The sequence below is a fragment of the Alternaria conjuncta genome, assembly GCF_024043145.1.
Source record: "Alternaria conjuncta strain BMP 0040 chromosome Unknown scaffold_1, whole genome shotgun sequence".
Classification (NCBI taxonomy): domain Eukaryota; kingdom Fungi; phylum Ascomycota; class Dothideomycetes; order Pleosporales; family Pleosporaceae; genus Alternaria; species Alternaria conjuncta.
The window spans coordinates 2408961-2430956 of record NW_026250090.1 but is presented as its reverse complement, the minus strand read 5'-3'; the positions used below and the strand labels follow the sequence as shown (position 1 = coordinate 2430956).

The following is a 21996-nucleotide window of genomic DNA, read 5'->3' as shown; positions in this document are numbered from 1 at the left end:
ATGTCGCTCAAGATCGTAGTTTCTGGTGTCACCGGTCGCATTGGCGCGCATGTACTGCACCATGCGCTACAAAACCCGCTCGTATCGAGGGTCATCGCAATATCACGGCGGCCCCCACCCGGGACAGAAATGCACGCTAAGCTGGAGGTAGTGTTGCTTGAGGACTTTACAAAATACCCCGACGATGTGCTTGCGAAACTATCCGGGGCAGACGGATGCATCTGGTACCGAGGCACCTGCGTCATACTCCCCAACAACTGCTGACGTTCAAGGTGTATGACAACAACGGCTGGTGATCCCATGTTAGAGTTAGAGTATCCCAGGGCGTTTGCTGAGGCGTTTGCATCGACCATGCCTGTCGACTCAAAGTGCTTTCGGTATTTGCACTTGTCAGGCGGTATGGTGGAACGCGATCAGGAGAAGTCATTATGGATGAAAGGCTCGATGCGCAAGATCAAGGTAGGCGATTATTGTTCTTTTGTGATACCATGTGCGCAAACTGCAGTTAGAAAGATCCGGGGCAAGCTGCCAAACGTGCTGACTCTGCATAGGGCCGAGGAGAAGTTCAAATGCTTGAATTCGCCAAGATGAATGAAAGCTGGAGAACGGTCATAGCTCGGCCAGGCATGGTTGTACAAAGAGGTAGTATTGTTGGTGAGGCATCCATGATGATGGCTGGCTCTTCTGGCTCCTTCATCCGATTTGATGAGCTTGCGCTTGCACTCGTGGATGCGGTCGTACATGGCAGTGAGGAGCTGTTGCTACCTTCTATGCTCGTACAACGAGGCCAACAATTGGCGAGGGAGGCCACCGAGTGACCTTTTCAGTCAGAAACGAGGACGGATAGGGAGGGGGAGATATGTTGGATTCCATTTGATCCATGAATTGGAAGCGAAGGCCGGCGCCAAACTACCGCTTAATCTCCTACCCGCAGAGTGTCTCCGCAGTTGATCACTGTCAATACCGGGTATGTTCCGCGTGTGCGCATGACGATCGAGATCATCTATGTTCGCCCGCTATCTGCTGGTATTCCCAAAATCCTATGCAACGTAACGCAGAGTAAGACCTTTCAGGCGTACATGTCATCGTAGTCTTCTTCGTCATCATCCGCAGGCGGTGGTGGCGGTTGTTTCTTCTTCAACAGTTCTTTGCGATCAAGAGGGCATGTGGAGTTCAGCTTGAGCCAAGGGCCTATGCAGTCCAGGTCGAAGCGATGATCGTCGTGACAGGGCAGCTGGACTACGAGTGGGTACTTGTCTATGCAGTTACCATCAGCCAAGCTCTCCATTGGGTCTTTGAGACGTGCGACGTACCTTCAAGGAATGGGTTCACGCAAATTGGGCAGGTGTCTGAAGGCTTCAGCGCTTTCTTTGGCACCCGCTCCAATTCATCCAGGAAGCTGTTTGGAACTCCCTTCAGTTCTGTGGGCGGGTCGTCGGCATTCTCGCGGAGCATCTCGATCATACTCGCTAACAGATCCCCGTGTTCGTTGCTCTCGTCCGCCGGTCGTCCGCGCATGGTCTCGAAAGCATTGGCGAGCAAGCGGAAGGCCGCCGCCATGTTTTCGGGCTGCGGTAAAGCATTGGCATTCGTGTGCGCGCTGGGATCCGACGTATCCACGAGTTCGAGCTGTGAGAAGAAGGTCGAGAGGTCTGGTCGGCGCGAGGGTTGCTGCGACTTGTCGTCTTCGGTGGAGATGTTGTGTTCAACTGTCTGGGTTAGCTGTTATGTTGCGCACACAGTCGCTCCTGCCTACCTTCGTAGCCCGACATAGTGGCGGTATTCCAGATGTCGCAAGTCCGGATTAGGGTTTGTGGTTTGGGCGGATGTCCTTGCCAGCTGAAATTATGAAGCTACGCGGAGTAGACGCGTCACAGCAGCAGCCTGAGACCCTGCAGTCTGGAAGGTGCGACCCCTCAGTTGTGGCCCAGGTGGCGCTCGTCAGCCACACCATGACCCACACTGCATGACAATTCCACACTCCGCTGGTCCATCCCAGTTCTGCTCGCCATCGGCTTTCACTTTGGCCGCCGTCATTCTGCGACTGTCACATCGACGTGTGGCGCAGCCCAAGCCGCCACCCTCATTGGCGCTCGCACAGTCCGAAGACAAGTTAACACTAGGGGAAGCTTGTCCATGTGGTGTGCGATTCTTGCAACACGCGACACTGACGCGTTCGTTCGTAGTAACTAGTGAGGCCGCGTCTGTCGTTCAAGGTTAATGTGCAGTGTGGAGGAGTTCCCTATCAGCGCTGTCCCCAGTCTAGCGACGCTATAGTCACCTTGCACCACCTGCGTGAGGTTGGGCGCTGCATGCATATCTTGTCGATATCTGGGGAAACAAGCAACTGATGCCCAGGCACAGATCTCGGCAAAGATGCGACTCCATTGGAAACCGCTGGCGTCCACTCGAAGCAAATAATTGGGGCCTTGTGGAGCCGGTGATCCAGATCATGCACAGCCTCCTAGTGTCCGCAACCAAGTCGTCACGCACACTTTTCCCTGACAGACAACACAACATGCCGTAAAGGGGCGCAGTCATCGCAGCGGCAACTGATAGAGTCAGATACAAGAGGCAAAGCAGCCTCTGTGACACACTCGAGGTCTGAAGCTTCACATTGCCAGTAGGAGTCTTACAGTGCACAACACTCACCGCTTGGACCATCGCCGCCGACAACTACCACTTCACTACTTCAGCCTACATCTAAATTTCCATCTCCGCTCAATGTCGCTGCTCGTCATGTCAACAGATCCACCTTCTACTTTTGAGCGATTATCGCCCTCCTGGATACGCCGTCCCATGTCTCGAAGATCGACATCACCGCAAAAAGAGTCGCGGCCTACAACATCAAACGGCCTGCTTGCACCAGAACCAGCATCGACATTCAGCAATAGCGATGGCACACGATCACCACGCTCAAGCTCATCTAGCCGCCGCGGATCAATAATAGAGTTTGTCACCAGGTTCCGCTCTTCGTCCAACGCCAGTGTCGCAAGCAACAAGTCGCAAGACCCAACAGACTTCAGTGAAATCGAAAACTGGTTCTACGGATTCCGAAGATACAACCAACTAGTCAGCACCACCACATCACCAAACAAAGCCGACCAACCGCAAGACCTCTCAAAACCGTTCAAGAAGCTGACGAAGAAATGCGGGGGTCAATTTCTGCACGGGCTACCAGAAGCAGTCTTTGACTTCTCACTCCTCTGGTGTCCCGCAGGCCACCTGACCAGGAAAGACAACAACGAACCATCCTGGAGCTGGACCGCCTACGAAGGTCCAGTTAACTTCCCATTCGACCCAACAACCTGCCCAGATGTGTACAAACTGCCACGCAGCGAGGGCGAATGGTTCCAATCCGAGATCTTACACTTCCACGTCGGTCCTGAGTCGGCGCAATACACAGTCCGGCGGGAAAAAGAAAACTCCCTGCGCATCAAATACCCGCCTTATTTCCACGCGCCGCGCGGCTCAGACCACACCAACGAGTCCAACACCCTGCGGTTCACTGCGGCGACTATTAGTGCGGATGCGTTTACCGCTGAGCCCAACACATATGAAGGCAACGAAACACCATCCTCCCAGCTTATCAACTCAGACGGCAAAACTTGCGGCGCCATCATGGACTACGAATCTGAACTCTCAAAGCCCTCTTCCACTGGTCCTTTCGAGTTCGTGTTGCTGTCCAGGAACCTGTGGCGTGAACCGAATCCCGATAATAGCAAGCCGGGGTCGAATACTATGCATCCGACTGGCACGCCGATCTGGAATGGACAGCGTTTTATATGGGATGAGAGAGTTGTTGATCATGATGAGTGTTTTGAGATGGGGCCGTGGAAGATGCTGAATGTTATGCTTATCAAGTGGGTGGGGGAGTATGCGGAGAGGGTGGCGGTTGCGAGGATACATGAGGATGAGTGGAAGAAGCATAGTCCGATTAAGCAGGATATCGTGCTGAGATGAGATGAGGGGTTTTTGTCCTTTGGTTATGATTAGAGCGATGAGATGGGTATGATGGTAGATATGCCGTTCAATTATGCTATTTTGAGCATATGGATAGCCGAATATGACTAGAGTTTATACGTCAGATCTGGTTTTCATGAAATTGTTCGCTGACTACAGAGATTATTTCATGTTTTCATTTCATGCCGCTACATGAATGTATGAGTCTAGCAGTCAAATACCCTTGGTACTCGAGACTCGGAGAGTCCACGTAGCCTCCACGACTACTCATAAAACTCCCTCGAGCAAAGCTAAAGTCATCGTACACTTCAAGCCTTCTCCAGCTTCTCCTTCCCCAGCTTCTTCTTCTCCCACTTCGCCACCTCCTCATCAATGCACTTGAAGCTCCAGTTCTGGTAGAAAGGCGGATACAGGAAAGGCCTCAAGTCGAATCGGTTATCATCTGGCGAATATGCCTCTGCATGGTAGGAAGGCGTCATTGTCGTCATCTTGTGGCGGTTGATGGCATAGTAGTGGAAGAACCGCTTGACCTTGACTGCGACCTCGGCGGGAGTGTAGTTGTCGGACCATTCGTGTGCTAGGCGAACCCAGGTTCCGTATGGACCAAGTTTAAGCTCTTTGCGGCATTTGCCAAAGACTCCGAGTTCTGCGTAGGTCATGCCCATATCGACCTCGTCGCTCTGGACATAGTCTTCTGTGAGTGGTTCGAGTTCGGCCGTTGGGGTTGCGTCGATGAACTCGCTGAGAATGGATAATTCGAACTCATGCTGGGCGTATGCAACTGCAGAGGTAGAGGTACGAAGTCAGTACATGTCTCACATGCACTTTGGACAGTCAGAACTTACTAAAGCTCTTGAGATCTGTCTTCGAGATGGAGCCAATGGGGTTGAGGTCGGCACTGCTGCAGTCGTACTTGGTGAGGTATCCGCGCAGACACTCGTCGACGTTTCCAGAGGCAAGCACGAGAAGGCTACCACCATTAGGCCTGCCTCTTGTCAACGGCAACATTTGGGCGAAGTAGTAGGCTTGCACTAGACGGGTTCTGAAGACGTCAGTATCGTTATTGCTGCCTTCAATGGGATTTGCGAGCTCATGAAAAGATGCCGCACCATGCTCAAGTCTTCAACCTGGATTCTCAAGGAGGCGCCAGGTCTTCACTACTCGCATGTCTTCGGTCATCTGGTCCTGATCTTGGTGAAACTCACCTTGCCTGTATATTTTGCAAAGCCAAGTTCTCAGCAGGAGAACCGCCATGAGCCCTGAATCGCGGAGTGAAACCAGTCGCTTTCGCCAAGCTAAAGATGAGTGTACGAAGTCAGTATTTGTCTCACATACAGTTCGTACATGTATATTACTAACCCGTTCTTCGTAGCATCGTAGATCTCGTCGATGTCCGCTTCGACATGGTAGCATCCAATGTCTTCGGCTAACCTCTTGGCACGGCTCCTGGTCTCTTTGCTTGATTGCTGAGACATACCCATATAAACGGTATGAAGAATGCCGTTGCATATTTGCTTTGGGCTTGTAGGTACCCAGTCTTCGCCGTGATAAGGGCCTACAATGCGGCGGACATCCTTGAGAACTTGCTTGTTACCGTCCTGCACAGCCTTGTACACGAGGCGGCACATAGAGAATACCAGAGTCGCGGTGGCACAGCTATCGATCCCTCCGCTGAGAGGCAGCATGAAGCCAGCCTGGCCAGATCGGCGGAGGTAGTCCCAAAGCCAGCATGCAGGTCCGAGGGCTATCTCTTCTTCTGGTCGATGGTAATGAATGGTTTGGACCGGCGTTGGAAAGATGGAGGGATCGAAGTCTACATCCGAAGCTAGACGAATATCCGCCCTAAAGCGCTCATAGCGAGGGGCTGACGCAGCTTGTAGGCCACGTGATGGGTTGGTTCTATATGACCAGATCTCTGGTACGAAGTCAGTATATGTCTCACACGCGTTTCCCAGTCAAATCTTACCTTCCAGGTCGATCGTGGCCGAGATAACTTCGACGTCATTCAAGGAGAATTGAGATGCCTGCGCGCGGATGGTGCCATTGACCAAGACCTAGATGAGTTCACGAAGTAAGCATTTCTCTGAGATATAAATCGCATGGATGTCACTAACCATGCCAGATCCATCGTAGTAGAGTCTGTCTCCATCACAGCCTTGTTGATTGCTATACTGCTTTTATGTCAGCAAACACCACCAGAAAGAAGAACAAGGAAAAAGAAAAGAGGACACACCAAATACGCACCACCATTCTTGCCTGTCGCGGTCCGGATGAGGTCGAGACGTAGATCCAGCTTACGTAGCTCATGGTGAGAACCTGACGAGTTGATGATGATGTCAACGCCCGCGAGGCTCAAGTCTATATGTGGCGCCCGAGGTGTGAATAGCTCTTCGCAGGTTTCGTAGCCTATTGAGCAGTCGAGGGCAGATACTATGGCGTCCCCAATCGGAACGAAAGCTGAATCTTGCAGAGAGCGTGCAGTTAGGGGAAGCTCATGTAGCTCGTAATGTTCGACGCGTTGGGGTCCAGACCAGGGAATGAAGTATCGGCCTTCTCGATAATTCCCAGCCATCGCGAGGCTCATCTTGGGTCGAATCAACAATATCTTGCCATTAAGTACGACGATCCTCGCGTTGTAAAGATTTCCTGAATGCCTAACTGGCATGCCGACATCGTACATGATGCCATCGAGTTCGCGGTCAACAAGCAGGGAATTAAGCATTTGCCAACTGTGTGTGACCGTATCTTGTTCAAGAAAGTGGTCGAGACATCCATATCCAGGAATTGACAGTTCCGGCGTGGTGACATAGCGTGATCCATTTTCTTGGGCGACCTTGATAGCTTCCTTGATGCGATTCAGGTTCCCCTCCCAATCCTGAAAAAGTGTAAGCAGTGTACATCGCACAGTATACAGAGAATCTCACAAGAGCCCAATTATTCAAATTAGATGTAGAGACTGTGACAAGCCTTCCCATGTTGAGTAACTTGAACGTTCCGGTTGTGGTGGGGTGTAGGTTGGTTGAAGTCGACTTGATGGAGTGAGAGTAGAAAGCGAGAAGAAAGTAAGACCTCGAGATTAAGACCCAACGCTGAAGTTGACTAACGGGGTTGATTCTCTAGTCTGGTGATTTGAAATTTACAAGAGGTGGATGTATAGTACCAGGTTTCAGCCGTGAGTCCTACATAGTTGGTGGCGGACTGTGCCCAGGTGGGTCCGCCAAGGCTTTAGAAGACTACTCCGAATCAGGCAAGCGCGCCCAGGGCTGGCACCAGCCCACTGATAGCCAATCTATGGTTGCACTTCATTCAGGTACCAGGAGGATAATCTTTTCTCGTGCAACTGTCTCCCACGGCTCGCAGGTCAGCATCTTGCATGACGCCCGCCATTCGCAAGGCTCGCTGCTCACCCGATTGCCGACGACATACGCGTATCGGCTAGTAGCCATTTGCTTTCCCTGCGTCGGTTGTGCCCAAGCGGGAGTTGTGGTTGGCTGCCACTAGAAGTGCCCGACGCCAATGCCTAGGTAGTGGCTTTTGAAGGTGGGTAAACACATAGCGGTAGACCCTTTCTCCGCACGTCTCTTCAAATACATCAATGTCGGATTCAATCGACCATGCGATTGCACGCACGCAGGCCAGGCGACGGCGTCGCATAGACCATGCGGATCTAGCGAGGGAGCGGGAGAAGACGTTCTATCGGTAGGCTTATCTCCTTTGGCATGCGCCACCTGGAGAGCTACACTCACCAATGTCACCATCTAGGTACTACCCTCGTCCAGGCTCTCACCTTCCCCAGACAGATGGCCCTGCAAGCCGTCACTCATCCCCGGGACCGGCTCCCAAGTCGCAGACGCCCCCGACTACCCCGCCGCCCTCTCTAGACTACGCCCCGCGAGCATCGGACGACAAGGCCCTGACGGCGTTTGCGCAGTTGGGAGCGCTGCGCCTGAATGCGCGGAGATGTCTCATATCCTTCTTCGACAGGACCGACTGCTTCCTCCTCGCCGAAGCCACGCGCACTCTGTCGTTACAGACTGGCGAGCCCGAATTCGAAGACGACCGTTTGTGCTTCGGCACCACCATCTTCCCCAAAGAACAGAGCCTCTGTAACTACACCGTCAACCTCGCCCCGAAATACAGCACGCTCCCTCTCGACGATCCGAGCGACCTTCCTTCCCTCGTTGTCAACGATCTCAGCCAAGACAAACGCTTCTGCAACTTTCCCTTTGTCCAGGGCCCACCATACTCGCGTTTCTATGCCGGAGTACCGATCCGCAGCCCAAGCGGCCACAGCATCGGCACATACTGCGTTCTGGACGAGAACCCTCGGGACGGCTTGTCGCCGCACCAGCTCGCTTTCTTGAAGAGCATGGCAGGCACAGTAATGCGGCACTTGGAAAGGACTAGGGCAGCTGAGGATCATCGCCGGGCTAAGATTATGGTCAAGAGTCTGGGATCTTTTGCCGAAGGGAAGAGTGGCTTGGAGAACTGGACAGTCGATCCCTGGGATCAGGAGACAGGGCAGTCGTCAGGTCTACCAGATGCGATCATACCCCAGCGCCAGCGTCCTTCTGCCAATTCCGACGCTGCGCAAGATCCAGTTGTGCTCAATGGAAACATAGATCCGGCCATGAGAATTCCGAAGGACACTCCGCCTGCAACCGGTGCGCCGCCGAGCTTAGTCAACGGAGAGACAGCTGATAGTATGCGTCCGGAGATGACTACTACGACGTCGTCCACTTCCACGAAAGGCTTCACCAAGACTGATCAAAAGGATAGAGTGGCTCCAGAACTGAGGGCTCACTTCACACGGGCAGCGAACATGATCGTCGACTCAACCGAGGCAGAAGGCGTGGCATTCTTTGACGCAAAAATCAGTACCTTTGGAGGTCTTGTCGACGATGACTTCGATCCCGATCAGCTACCTGAGCCGGACAAACCTTGCGATATATTAGGGGCGGCGCTATGCAGAACTGATCGCGACACGAAGCCACTACCCAACACTGGAGAATGCATCTCAGAAAGCGTTCTTAGACACCTCCTGCGACTCTATCCACATGGCCAGATTTTCCATCTCGACGACGATCCGGCAACTCCTTCGGTCGCCTCGCCATCGACAGCTGGCGTGGACGAAGTCGAGTCAGCCGACGGCTTTCCGTTCAGTACACCGCGCAAAACAGAATCTACCAGAAGCTTGGATGACGAAGCTTACTTGAGGAGGGTTTTTCCGACCGCTCGGAGTTTGATACTCTATCCATTATGGGACCCGCATCGCGAACGCTGGTTTGCTACGGCTGTCATCTGGAGCTCGGAACCGAAGAGAATCTTCACGACCGAACAGGAGCTCAGCTACCTGGCAGCGTTCAGCAACTTTGTCATGGCTGAGGTCGCTCGTCTAGACACAAAACTAGCTGATGCTGCGAAGGCCGATTTCATCTCGTCGATCAGCCATGAGCTGCGGTCACCACTGGTATGTATACAAAAATGAAGCAGCCGAAGCGCATGCACTGACCGTATCTAGCACGGCATTCTCGGAATGACAGATTTGTTGAAGGATTCCCCTCTGGATGGCCAGCAGGTATCACATGTAGCAACCATCGAGACATGTGGAAAGACTCTACTGGAAACTATCAATCACGTAAGTTGGTGTAGGCTGCATCAGATACTGCCACTAACTTTATAGGTTCTTGACTTTGCCAAAATCAACAATCTGACCCGAGGAGTTTCGAAGCGCCAGAAGAAACGAACACAGAGCGCGAAGCATATGATCAGTCCGGGCCAAGCTCATACCAATGATATCATGACACTAATTAACGACGTCGACATGAGCATCTTGACAGAAGATGTGGTCGAGAGTGTCTTCGCAGGCTACACCTACGCGAAGACGTCTGCTCAAACATACGAGTTAACCGCCTCTAAAGTAAACAAGCCGCCGATATCTATCATTCTCGATATCAACCAGAGCGACAACTACGTCTTTCGCACGCAGCCTGGCGCATGGCGGCGAGTCATCATGAACCTGTTTGGCAACAGCCTGAAGTATACACCGGGTGGGTACATCAAGGTGAAGCTTGAGGTTAAGCGAAAGCCTGAAGACGAGGACGAGACCTGCGAGTTCCGATTCTCGGTGACCGACTCTGGTATTGGAATGTCAGAGGACTATATCAACAATAGGCTCTTCCACTCCTTTGCGCAGGAGAATCCTTTGAGCCAGGGCACAGGTCTAGGTCTGTCAATCGTCAAACAGATTGTGGAATCTCTGGGAGGCGAGGTAGAAGTGCGTAGTGAGAAAGACCGCGGCACCAAGTTTACAGTCACATGTCCATTGAAAGAGTCACGAATGTCTCCCAACTTCTGTGCAACCGGTCCAGAAGGAGAGAAAGATCTGCAGCTACAACAAGTCACTAAGCGCACCAAGGGTCTGAAAGTGAGGTTTGACGGTTTCAATGAGGAAGAGGAGTACCATGTTAGAGACTTGAAGAACAAGACAGCCTCGAAGCTATCATTGAAGGCGCTCGACAGCCTTTGTGCTGAGTGGTTCGGTATCGAACGATGCGAGGAGGGCGACAATGCGGCCGAACCAGACCTGATTATCGCTACCGAAACCTGCGCCAAAGCGTTACGGACTACGTACAGCCAGTCTCCCGGTCGAGTGTCTCCTACCCCCGTGATAGTCGTGTGCCAGGGCGCCGCAGCAGCACAATCTACAACAGCCATCACGGTGCCGGGGATCATCTTCGAATGTATCGGCCAGCCCGTCGGACCCCACAAGATGTCGAAGGCCCTAGCCTCATGTCTCGATCGACACGCAAGACGCGCCGAGACACAGAAAATGGACGTCAAGTCGATGATCCCACGGATAACAGAGCTCAGTCTAAAAGAGGAAGCAACTCCCCGTCGCACCGACCACCTGCATGTCGTAGAGCCATCCCGACCACAGCTCACCAGCATTAGTAGTGCCCCCGAGATACGCTCAATCAACAACAGCCCACCCCGAACATCCAAATACCTAAAACCCTCGCGCGCACTGCGCTGTCTCTGCGTAGACGACAACCCCATCAACCTCCGCCTCCTGCGTACCTTCGTCGACAAGCTCGGCCACCAACACGTCCTCGCCGCCGACGGCCTCGAAGCACTCGAAGCCTACAAAGCCGCCAGCGACGAAGAATCGCGCATCGACGTCGTCCTCATGGACATCAACATGCCCATCATGGATGGCCTCGAAGCCACCCGCCAAATCCGCGCCCACGAAATCCGATCCAACCTCCCCAAAGTCACCATCATCGCCCTCACCGGCGTCGCCGACACAGACATCCAACAAGAAGCCAACTCTAGCGGCATCAACCTCTTCCTCATCAAGCCCGTCCGCCTCGCTGATCTCGAAGTCATCCTCAAAGGCGTGGTCACAGGCCAAGACAAAGCGAACCTAGAGCTCGAAGCGGAGAAAGAGCGGATTAAGCAGGCGGAAGCAGATGCTATCCTCAAAGTCGAGAGCGTGGATGAGAAAACACGCAGTATCAACGTGGGTGTAGCTGTCGTCAAGGGCGAGGACGATATACAGAAGGCGGTTAAAGTGTTCGAGCACAAGAAGAGTGCGTCGGTGATATGACAGCGCACACAACACGACCAGTATGCATCAGTCTTCCTTGACGCATGTGCTAAACAAACCGCGGTAGGGCGCTCATACGCATCCTCGGATGACCCTTACTCCCCGCGCAAAACTTCTGCGCGCATTTCCTCCTTAATCACAAAGTTGGGCATGGACAGGAGGAGTGAATGAACAGGGATTGGAAAAGCATTTACCTACGCATTTTGGCGTATATTGCATTTGCTCAGTTCTCATCTCTCATGTTCCGGCGCGCAAAGGAACAGAGAAAAGTCATGTCAAGAGCGAGCTTGACGAACGACAAAATGCATGCATGGGGTTGGCAGGCATGTTTAGGCGATTATACCCTTTTCTATCTTGCGTTTTTACTGTTTCTGTTTCTGCGAGTTTTTGTCCTTTTTGGTTTTCCAGCTATGGTGTTTAGAGAACTGGCGGATGCGTTTGTGGCGATGGTTGGCATCTTTTGTTAGGATCTGATTATTTGGCTGGTATGGTAGCATAGCGTGGCGTTTTCGCTTTCATGGGTTGATTAGATATTGATGGATCGATTGATGGATGGATGTATCATGATTGGGGTATTGCGGTATGGAGAAATAAACATCAAAGTTCAAAACACAATTTGTGCTTGTTGGTATGAAGTGTGCTGTCAGAGTCTCGACTAACATGCAGTTGGGGACACATCAAGTGCTGGCGTAAATAGACTCTGATCTGGATTCTGACAAGTTACGAAATAATGATTCAAAGAGAGTGTGAGTAACTTGTATATAGCTAATGTGGTTATCGAACCCTTATCGTGATAATAATAATAATAACAACACCTGATCCAGTCCTTATCCTATCCAAATCCAAGCAAGATCAATCTCCGATCCAAAAGCGACTTCAGAAACTCGTAGGAACTCGAGCTGATTAGTTAGTCTAAGCACCGAGCAAGTCATTGAGCATGGAGTTGTCCTCCTCCCTCAACATGACCATGAACTTACCGATAGCCGGGCCCATGATAACAAAAGCCTCAGCAGCCAGAACGTGGGCAATAACAATGAAGATGCCAACGATGATGAAGAAGTTCTTGAAGAACAACTTGATGAGACGGCGGCGAGCCTCCCAGTTGAAAGACCTCCATGCATCCAAGAAGCCAACGACACCGGTTCCACCCATCATCTTGCTAACAACCTTGCCGCCAAAGGTGCGGTCAAAGGGAACGATGGTGTCCTGGTCCTCAGGGAGAATGGAAGCCTCGATGCGGATCAGGGTGACCATGGCGGGGAGGCAGAGGAAAAGGGTGCAGACGATGACGAAGACGAAGAGGGTGAAAATGCGGACAGCAAGACCAGTCCACGCAGCGCAGGAGCTAATCTTCTCCTGCTCGAGCTTGTGGAGACCCATGAGCATGGCTACGCCGAAAGAGAGGTACAGGCTGATGTATGGCATAACGGAAGCGATGGTGGCGGGGACAGCGAGAGTCTTCCAGTGGCTCTTGGAGGGCATGCGCTGCCAGAGGCTCTGTTCGGTCGGCATGCCGACTACCTTGTGTGTCCAGACTGCGTGTACGTTGGCGAGAACGGCACCGGTGATACCAGCGACGAGGATGGGCTGGCCGGGAACCATGGGAAGAGCGCCGTTGAAGAAGGTGGATACGATGCCGGCGAGGAACGAGTACAGAACGTGGATGCGGAAACCGCGGAAGCGTGCGAAGCGACCGGCGTTGGCGACGAGGTGGCGGAGAGTGGCGCGTATGGACGAGGTGATGGGCTTCTGGTTCACGAGGGTGATGGTAGGGCCGGTCTCGAGGAGCGTCTCCTTCTCGTCTTCTTTGTCAGAGGGCTCGTAGGTCGTTGGCGAGACGGTGATGGCGGCCATGGGGGACTCGACCATGCAGAGGGTGGTGACGACTTCATTGAGCATGTACGAGATCTGTTGATATCCTATTAGTACATGTACCAGAGATGCCAAAGAGGCATGGAGTACTTACAAGGCTGATAGCCACACTCGCGATGAAGATGCTAATGTAGATGACAACGACGCCCCAAATCGGGACGCCTTCCGACTGGTGGTGAGAGTTTCCAGTGGTGTAGGGAGGAGTTCCACCGTGTACGGCGCGCTTGACAAACGTCGCCGTGTGAGGGTGCGACACAGCGCGACGAGCGAGTTCGACGAGGACCGTCATCTTGTCTGAGATGCTTATTCCCTAAACTCTCAAGTCGCAATAAGAAGTCGGATATCCTGCAAAGTCGCAGTAGTGTGAAAGATGAGAAAGTGAGAACAGAAGAAACAAGAAAGGGCTGACGGAAGTAAAAGGGTTGACAGGTGTATTGAAGTTGCGCTGTCACAGCGCGGCACGGCGTGAGAGACAAGGAGGCGAAGTTCAGGCCAAGGCTATGCTGGCCCCATTGACGCAACACGACGGCTGCCTGTTGTGCACGGACCACGTGCCGGTTAGCCGCCGATCTATAATTAGTTTATCTCATGAATTAGACGCCCCGCAAAAAACCTCGCTTATAAGTCCTTACAGCTTCTAAAAACTTCTTAGCTAATTATAGAGCTAGCGCATAAACTAAACTTTTTAGCTAATAAGAGCTAATTATATAATACTTATAGTAAGGCTTTTATAGAGCGTCTAAGAAAAAATAGTAGAACTTTTAGTAAATAAGTATTTTAAATTATAACTTTAGTAAAGTTTACCTATTAGCACTATAACGCTACTATCTTACTTTATTATAGTATTAGATATAATAGAAAGTATAAGTTCTTCTTAATACTATTATATTTATTAGATTTAATTTACGCGTAGTGTTAATAGAGAAGTACAGCGTTATAAAAGATAATATTTTAGCTTTTTAGCGTAATTACGTCTTACTAACCTACTTACTACGTTCTACTTACTTTATACTTACGCTAAAACTTCTATAAAGCTCTATAAAGTTTTATAAAGCTTTATAACTTTTTATAAACTTCTATACTAGTTATAGTTATGTCTACTATACGCGTTACGTTATAGTGTTATAGTATTATAGTATTATATATAGTAGTACTATAGTACTCTAATAGAGATATTATAGTATTATAGAATACTATAAACTTCTATAAACTACTAGGCTAATAGCTAGCTACTAAGGCTTATAGTAGATAGATTAGCTACTAGCTATATAGTAGTAACTTTCTTAGACTTCTATAAACTTCTATAAAGTTTTTTAAACTACTAGTAACTTCTATAAACTTCTATAAAGTTCTTTAGACTACTAGTAACTTCTTATAGCTAGTTATTTTTATAGAGTAGCTATAGTAAAGCGTAAGATAAAGTAAAAAGTAGATAAATATAGTAAATAGTACTAGAGTTGCGCTATTACTATGTCTAAGTGTGTAGTAATTAGGTAAGCTGCGCTTCTAATTAATTAATATATTATTATAATTCTAGATATAGAATTAGAGAAACTTTCTCTACTAGTAGAGAATATAAGATAAAAATAATATATAGTATTATAAGAGTAGATTATTTAGTGTTATCTAAGGCGTGTACTATTCTATAGTTATAGTAGTAAGGTACTTAAACTACATAATAAGTAAATACGCGCTCTTTAGTGTCTTATCTATATAAGAGGTAATATATTATTAATTACTATAACTAGCTTTAGTAAGAGCCTTATTTTCTACGCGTATTTAGTGTTAACTAGAAAGATTATACTATAGTTAATACTACTCTCTAAGCTAGAGAATAAGTAGCTTAGTAATATACATTATCTTAATAGTGTAAGACTTTACTTAGTTAATATAAGAACTTATACTTAGTTTTATAAGCTTATTAATAAGATTATCTATAGTAAGTATACTTATGTATTAATAGAGTCTAAGTAGATATCTAGTTATATCTTCTAGACTATGTTAAGAGATATAACTTTCTAGTTATAGATTAGAATTATTATAATTAATAAGTACTATTTTATTATCTAGTAGAAAGTATTTTATTCTACTTTTACGTAGCTAGGCAAACTCTATAGTATTCTTACGTAGAATATTAATTAGTTTAGTTATTTAGCTACGTTAGACCTTAACTCTACTAAGTAGGTGTTAGACACTACTAGTTTCTACTATCTAGAGCGTAATACTTATAAGACTAAGTTAATTTAAATAACTATTAATAGGCCTAACGCGTCTATAACTATTATAGAGATACTACCTAGTAAGTCTATATTATAGAATTTTCTTTTCTTCTTACTACTACTATCTATAACTAGAGAGGCTACTATACCTATAACGTAGTCTAAGATAATTATCTTTATTAATAAGAGAATCTAACTCTAGAATACTATAGAATAGGCTATAATAATGCTTATATATATAATAAAGAACTTTCTAGATAATTAACACTATAGCACTAATCTATTAGCTAGAGATTAGTATGTATTTAACGTAGTTAAGACGTATACTACCTATATTACGTAGTATAATAAAGATATAACGTATAATAAGTTTAAGTATTCTACTTCTTATATCTATATTATCTTTATAATAACGTCTCTTAGAATAGATATAAATCTACTAGATATTATAAAAGTTGCGATATAGAATATACTAATTACTAAGAGTATTATAGACCTATAGTAGTAAATTAGTTATAGAGAGAGAAGCGCTAGATACACTAGCTAAGTATTTATCTTTCTTCTATACTAGCTCTTTAACTATAATAAGGTTAATTAACTAGACGTTATAGTAGTTCTAAAGCTAAAGCTTCTAGCTTAAGTATAATAGTCTTATTATTAGCTTCTATCTTTGCGCGTAGCTAGTAGACTCTTATAGATAGTAATATCTAGTAATATTAATATATTTGTTAGCTTATCTACGTCTTAGTCTATAGATAATAAGGTAGTGTCTTAGGTAAGGTTATCTAAGAATAGTTATAAGTTCTAGTCTAAAACTAATAGATAAAGGCAGGTAAATATACTACTATCTTAGCTAAAGGTTATAAGTAATAGCTATTACTATTATAGGTTTCTTAAGTAGCTAGGTAAATACACTATACCTATAGACTAGTAACTTTATATAGCGCTAGAGGCCTACTATTCTAAGTGTACTTAGTAACTAAAGTAGTAGATTAAAAAAGCCTCTAATATCTCTATTAGCTCTATAGAGCCTTATAGAGGTACGCTTACTAACCTAATATATACTTAGGTTAGAGTATTTATAGTGTAGTAAGTAATAGTGCTTTTATATAAAGAGAATTAATAATTTTCTATACTATTAAGTATATATATAGACTAGGTTACGCGTATCTAGGTTAGTAATATATTAGTAGATATAGATACTAGAGCTAATAAAGACCTAGCTTTTCTAGATAGTATTAACTAGATACTATCTCTATATATATAGTAGTATTGCGATATAGATAGTAAGGTAGTATTATTACTATATTAACTATGTAATATACTAAATACTTCTTAAGTAAAGTATAGTATACTTTTAGATAATAGAAGATAGTTAAGAATAATAAGAACTTAGAGTATACTATTAGAATCTTAGTTATCTACGTATCTACCTCTACTAGACTAGTGTATAGATAATAATATAGCTACTAGTGTTATAAGAATAAATGTATAGGTCTAAGTTAAAGCGTTTATTAATAGTTTAAATAGTAGTGTTATAGCTCTAGTTCTGTAAAACGCTAGTTTCTAAGTTATAGTAGACTATTTAGCGTGTATCTATTATAAATCTAATTTAATACTTTTACTAATAGTGTCTTAAATTTATAAAGACGTAAGTTAGACTACGCCTACTACTAGTCTAGTATCTCTCTTATCTCTTACTAGCGTAGCTAGTACTCTAAGTTCTTATATAGTAGTAAAGCGTTATACACCTAGGTTAAGAAGTTAAGATAGCTATAATATAGTGTATACGCTATAACTAGTGTTATGTAAGAGATAGGCTGCTAGTCTAAATAAAGTAGTAGAAATAGTAATAGTAACTTCTAGTTACGCTATTAAGATATTAGCAATATTATAGAGTAAACGTAAGTAAAAACTAATAGATAAGAGTAAAAGTGTATAAAAGATATTAGAGTAGTAAAGCAAGCTAGTATTATAGTTAGGTAGGTAGACTCTATATATTAATTAGCTGCTATTATTTTTATTTACTTAGAGGTTTCTAGAAGTTTGCATAAGATTGTAGAAGATCTAAATATATAGTTAGTTATTATTATTATATAATATGTACCTTCTCTTTTACCTTTTTATTATAGTATAGATAGCTATATTATCTTACCTTTTAGTAGAGAGTCTAAAGTTTATTATTCTATTAGCTTATAAGTTTCTATAAGTTTATACAAAACTATAGAACTATTAAATATACTTCTACTTACTAATAGAATACCTATTACTCTTTTACTCTTACTCTACTAACGCGGCCTAGATAGCTAGGTAATATATTCTTTCTAGTTTAGAGTCTAGAGGCTGCTATTCTATTAGCCTAGTAGTTTATAGTAGTTAGTAGAAGATAGTAAGTATTTATATATAGACAGCGTCTAGCAATTTACTATAAAATTAGCCTTAGTAGTAAATAAACGCAAGCGCTAGAATATAGTAAATCTTTTTAGCCTTTTTAAACCTTTAATAAATACTTACAATACTTATTATAATATAAGTATCTACGCGCTTTATGCGCTACTATATAGTAGTAACTAATAAAACTTAATACTTTACTACTATAGCTAGTTTACTATAGAGCACTCTCTATAGGTACTAGTAGGTTTTCTAATAGTATTAATATAATATCTATGCTAACTAGTATATAGTATAGTACCTAACGCGTAAGATTAGTTAGTGTAGGTCTCTTACTAATGTTATAACTATAACCTTTGTTTATAGTTTTTTTAGCGTTATTCTACTATTACGCCTCTACCTCTATCTATAGTTATTACCTCTATAGTATTAGCTAAGAATAAGAATAAAAATGCTAAGATAGATAATACTCTATCTATTATTAATAATAATAATAATAAAGATAGTTTACCTATTCTTAGTAATAATAATAATAATAATAGTGTAGGTAGAGAGAAAGAAAATAAAGTAGCGTAGAAGTCTATTAGTAAGAAGAATAAGAAAGTTAAGTAGAAGAATAAGGTAAACTAGAAGTCTATAGTAGAAAAAGAGAAGAATATAGTAGTAGTAGAGGTAGAGAAAGAAGAGAAGAAAGAAAAGAAGTTAGTTAGCGCTCTTGCGTTAAATACTAGAATACTACTCTCTAGTTCTCTTATCTAACCTTTTAGTAGCGTATTAGTAATAATATATATATAGACTAAGCTAGCGTTAATAGAGAGTTAATATTATACTTACCTTTTTTCTTTCTATAGAAGAGAAGCTGCTAGCTAGAAGCTTTAGCGCCTAGACTTATAGTATAGAGGTAGTTATAATAGTTACGCGTTATAGACCTAGTCTAAGAAGATAATAATAGGCTATATTAGTACTATTATAGAGATAGATATAAAGAAGCAGCGTCTTAGTAAGAACTACTATAAGTAATACTATAGAAATAACTATAAGTGTTAGGTCTACTCTAAGAGAGTAGAAACGTATATTAAGTATACTCTGCCTATATATACTTATTACTAGTTTATACCTAGTCTAGGTAGCTGCTCTCTTTCTCTCTAAAAGAAGAGTAGTAGTATATTACCTAAGAGAGGTAATCTATCTTATAGTTACTAGCCTAGGTTTCTTCTACTAAAGAGTCTACTTAGGTTTAGTTCTAGTAGAGCTAGTGCTAGTAGCTTTACTACCTAAGATACTATAAGGTAGTACTTACCTTAGGTAGTTTTAATTAACTCTAGTTATCTATATATCTAGCTTAGGTTAGCGAAGAGGCTTAGTGCAAGTATATATAGTTATTAAGACTAGTAGAAAGAGCTTCTCTTTAGTTATAATAATAGCAGTAATAGCTCTAGTATTTAAGATAGTCTAATAAGTTAGTTCTTAGGCCTTACGTACGTAGTTTACTATTAGCTCTAGCTAGTTTAATGTACCTATATAAGTAAAGAGAGCTAGTATCTAATAAAGGCTATCTATGTAGGTTACTTAGTATTAATAATAGTATAGTATGTAAGAGTTAGATAGTTTAATAGATTTAGTAATCTTTTACTTATCTATTTATATATTATTCTTATAGTGTTATATTATGTAACAAAATCTAGATATAACTAACTATTGCCTTTACTATAAAAAGCTACGTTATAATACTATACTTAAGCGCTTTTTCTTAAATAGTAGTAATATATAATTAGCTAACAATCTAATATAAGTGTATAGAAGTTTATAGAAGTTTATATTACTATACTTAGTAGTATAGTCTATATATAGTAGAGAGAGAAAGATAGCTTATATATCTCTAAGTATTTATAAAACGTTGCTAGTTAGTCTATAAGTCTCTAGAAGTTTATAGAACGTTACTAGTTAGCTTATAAGTTTTTAGAAGTTTATAGAAAACTTATAAGCTAAAAAAAGCTAATAGTAATAGATATAATTTAAACCTAAAGGTAAAAAAAATAGTAACTTTATATATAAGAAATTGCCTACTTAGTAGTTAAGCTAGGTATCTTAGTTAAGAGCTAAAGGTTACTAGACTAGCAAAGAACTAATATACTAAATAGCAGTACTATATTAGGCTATTATTAATAGAGAATACTTAGATTTAAGGCTCTATATAGTACGTAAGTATAAGAAGCTAGTAGAAATACAAAGTTATAATAAGTAGAGACACTATATTAATAGCTGTAACGCTAGCTTTACTAGTATAGTAATATAGTACGTAGGTATAAAAGGTAGGTAATTAATAAAGAGTAAGAAGTAAAGAGTAATAAGTAATAAGTAATAAATATACTATTTTTTAAGACTGTAATCTTACTTATAGCTATTAAGACTTTAGCCTATAGTAATTTTATACTATATAACACTTTCTATATTAATAATAATAGTAGTAACTACCTTAAAATATCTACTTCTAACTCTCTTCTATTTAGTCTTCTATTTAGCGCTTTGCGCGCTATACTTTTAGTGCTACTACTATAGTTTATTATATAGTAGTAATAGTAGTACTAGTAGTAGAATAAGCTTTGCTAGAGTAAATTAAGGTTTAGCATAGTTAGAGAGCGTAGGTAAGTATAGCACTACTATAGAGCTAGTAACTATATACTAATAGTAATATAGCTTACCTTAAGACTATACTTAGTGTACTTAGCGTCTAGTAGCTATACTACTATTAATAATTACACTTACGCCTACGCCTATATCTATTATTTCTACTTCTACTCTTTCTACGCCTTTAGTGTATAATAATAATAATAATAATAATAAGAAGATAGATATTACGCTAAGCTAGATAGAGATCTTAGTTACTCTTGTACGTAATATTACGTAGTAGTAGTAAGAGTATAGTAGATAGGTAATAATAGATATAGAATAGCTTGCTTCTTTCTCTTCTCTATAAGATATAAGTAAGTAGTGTTTTTATAGTACTACTACTATAATATATAGATATTTACTAGCCTTAGAGCGTTAGCTTCTATATTCTATTCTAGCTATTTAGAGTACTACTAAGAGAAATAACCTAAGTATTAGGTTAGAGTAGGCGTTATAGGTTAGAGTTTAAATGCTAGCTATAGTAAGAGAGTAGAGTTTAGTTAGTTAGAATTAAAGTTATTACTATATACTTCTTTCTATGTATATTACTGTATACTTATATAGATAGTAACACTAGTTCTAGTAGTCTATATCTTCTTACTAGTAGACTTACGCTATAAGTAGTATATCTATACTAAAATCTATCTCTTATAGCGTTAACGCTTTATATAACGTAGTTATATTACTTATAATGTAAGTATAAGAGGTAGGTTTATAAGTAGAGAAGGCTAGCAAGAGTGTATTATAGGTAAGAGGTTATCTAGACTAGTTATAGCTTATTTAGATTATATAAAGAAAGAGTATATTAAGAGTTAAGATAAGATATAGCTATAAGATTATCTATATCTATATATAAGACTACTTTATAAGGTTCTAGCCTAGCTAATAGCTTACTAGGTTAAAGAGTAAAGGTAGAGAAGAGAAGAAGAAACTTATAGCTAGTTAAGAAAGAGTATAAGATAATTAACCTCTATAGTAATAATAAAGAGAAAGAGAAGCTTATAGCTAGCTAAGAAAGAGTATAAGATTATTAACCTAATTAGCAATAATAAAGAGTAGAAGCTTATTACTAATTACTAGCGTATAGTTAGAGATAAATAGACACTAGTAAAATTACCTAGAAAGTAGAAGCTATAAGTAAATTAGAGGCTAAATAAGAAGACTAATAGATACTAGTAAAATTACCTAGAAAGTAAAAGCTATAAGTAGATTAGAGGCTAAATAATATTTCTATAGCTAGAAGGTCTATAGTAGTATTAAAGAGAGTATAGA

At 43.2% G+C, this 21996-nt stretch overlaps 5 protein-coding genes across 5 annotated transcripts; 3 read left to right on the top strand and 2 right to left on the bottom strand.

The window, feature by feature from the left end:
- Positions 1-351: 351 nt before the first annotated feature.
- J4E85_000853 (uncharacterized protein) lies at positions 352-818 on the top strand (the record flags this gene model as incomplete). Its single annotated transcript, XM_051465142.1, has 2 exons — positions 352-459; positions 552-818. The coding sequence occupies 2 exons, from the start codon at positions 352-354 to the stop codon at positions 816-818; spliced, it is 375 nt and encodes a 124-aa protein (XP_051331663.1).
- A 251-nt stretch (positions 819-1069) lies between these two features.
- On the bottom strand, positions 1070-1772 carry J4E85_000852 (uncharacterized protein; the record flags this gene model as incomplete). The annotated part of the gene is made up of 3 exons (XM_051465141.1): positions 1070-1293; positions 1314-1709; positions 1757-1772. 3 exons carry the CDS (start codon positions 1770-1772, stop codon positions 1070-1072), a joined length of 636 nt encoding a protein of 211 aa, XP_051331662.1.
- Positions 1773-2724: 952 nt separating this feature from the next.
- J4E85_000851 (uncharacterized protein) lies at positions 2725-3963 on the top strand (the record flags this gene model as incomplete). Its single annotated transcript, XM_051465140.1, has 1 exon — positions 2725-3963. The coding sequence occupies one exon, from the start codon at positions 2725-2727 to the stop codon at positions 3961-3963; it is 1239 nt and encodes a 412-aa protein (XP_051331661.1).
- Positions 3964-7558: 3595 nt separating this feature from the next.
- J4E85_000850 (uncharacterized protein) lies at positions 7559-11572 on the top strand (the record flags this gene model as incomplete). Its single annotated transcript, XM_051465139.1, has 4 exons — positions 7559-7662; positions 7726-9433; positions 9485-9601; positions 9647-11572. 4 exons carry the CDS (start codon positions 7559-7561, stop codon positions 11570-11572), a joined length of 3855 nt encoding a protein of 1284 aa, XP_051331660.1.
- Positions 11573-12484: 912 nt separating this feature from the next.
- On the bottom strand, positions 12485-13733 carry J4E85_000849 (uncharacterized protein; the record flags this gene model as incomplete). Its single annotated transcript, XM_051465138.1, has 2 exons — positions 12485-13480; positions 13539-13733. 2 exons carry the CDS (start codon positions 13731-13733, stop codon positions 12485-12487), a joined length of 1191 nt encoding a protein of 396 aa, XP_051331659.1.
- Between the last annotated feature and the right edge of the window lie 8263 nt (positions 13734-21996).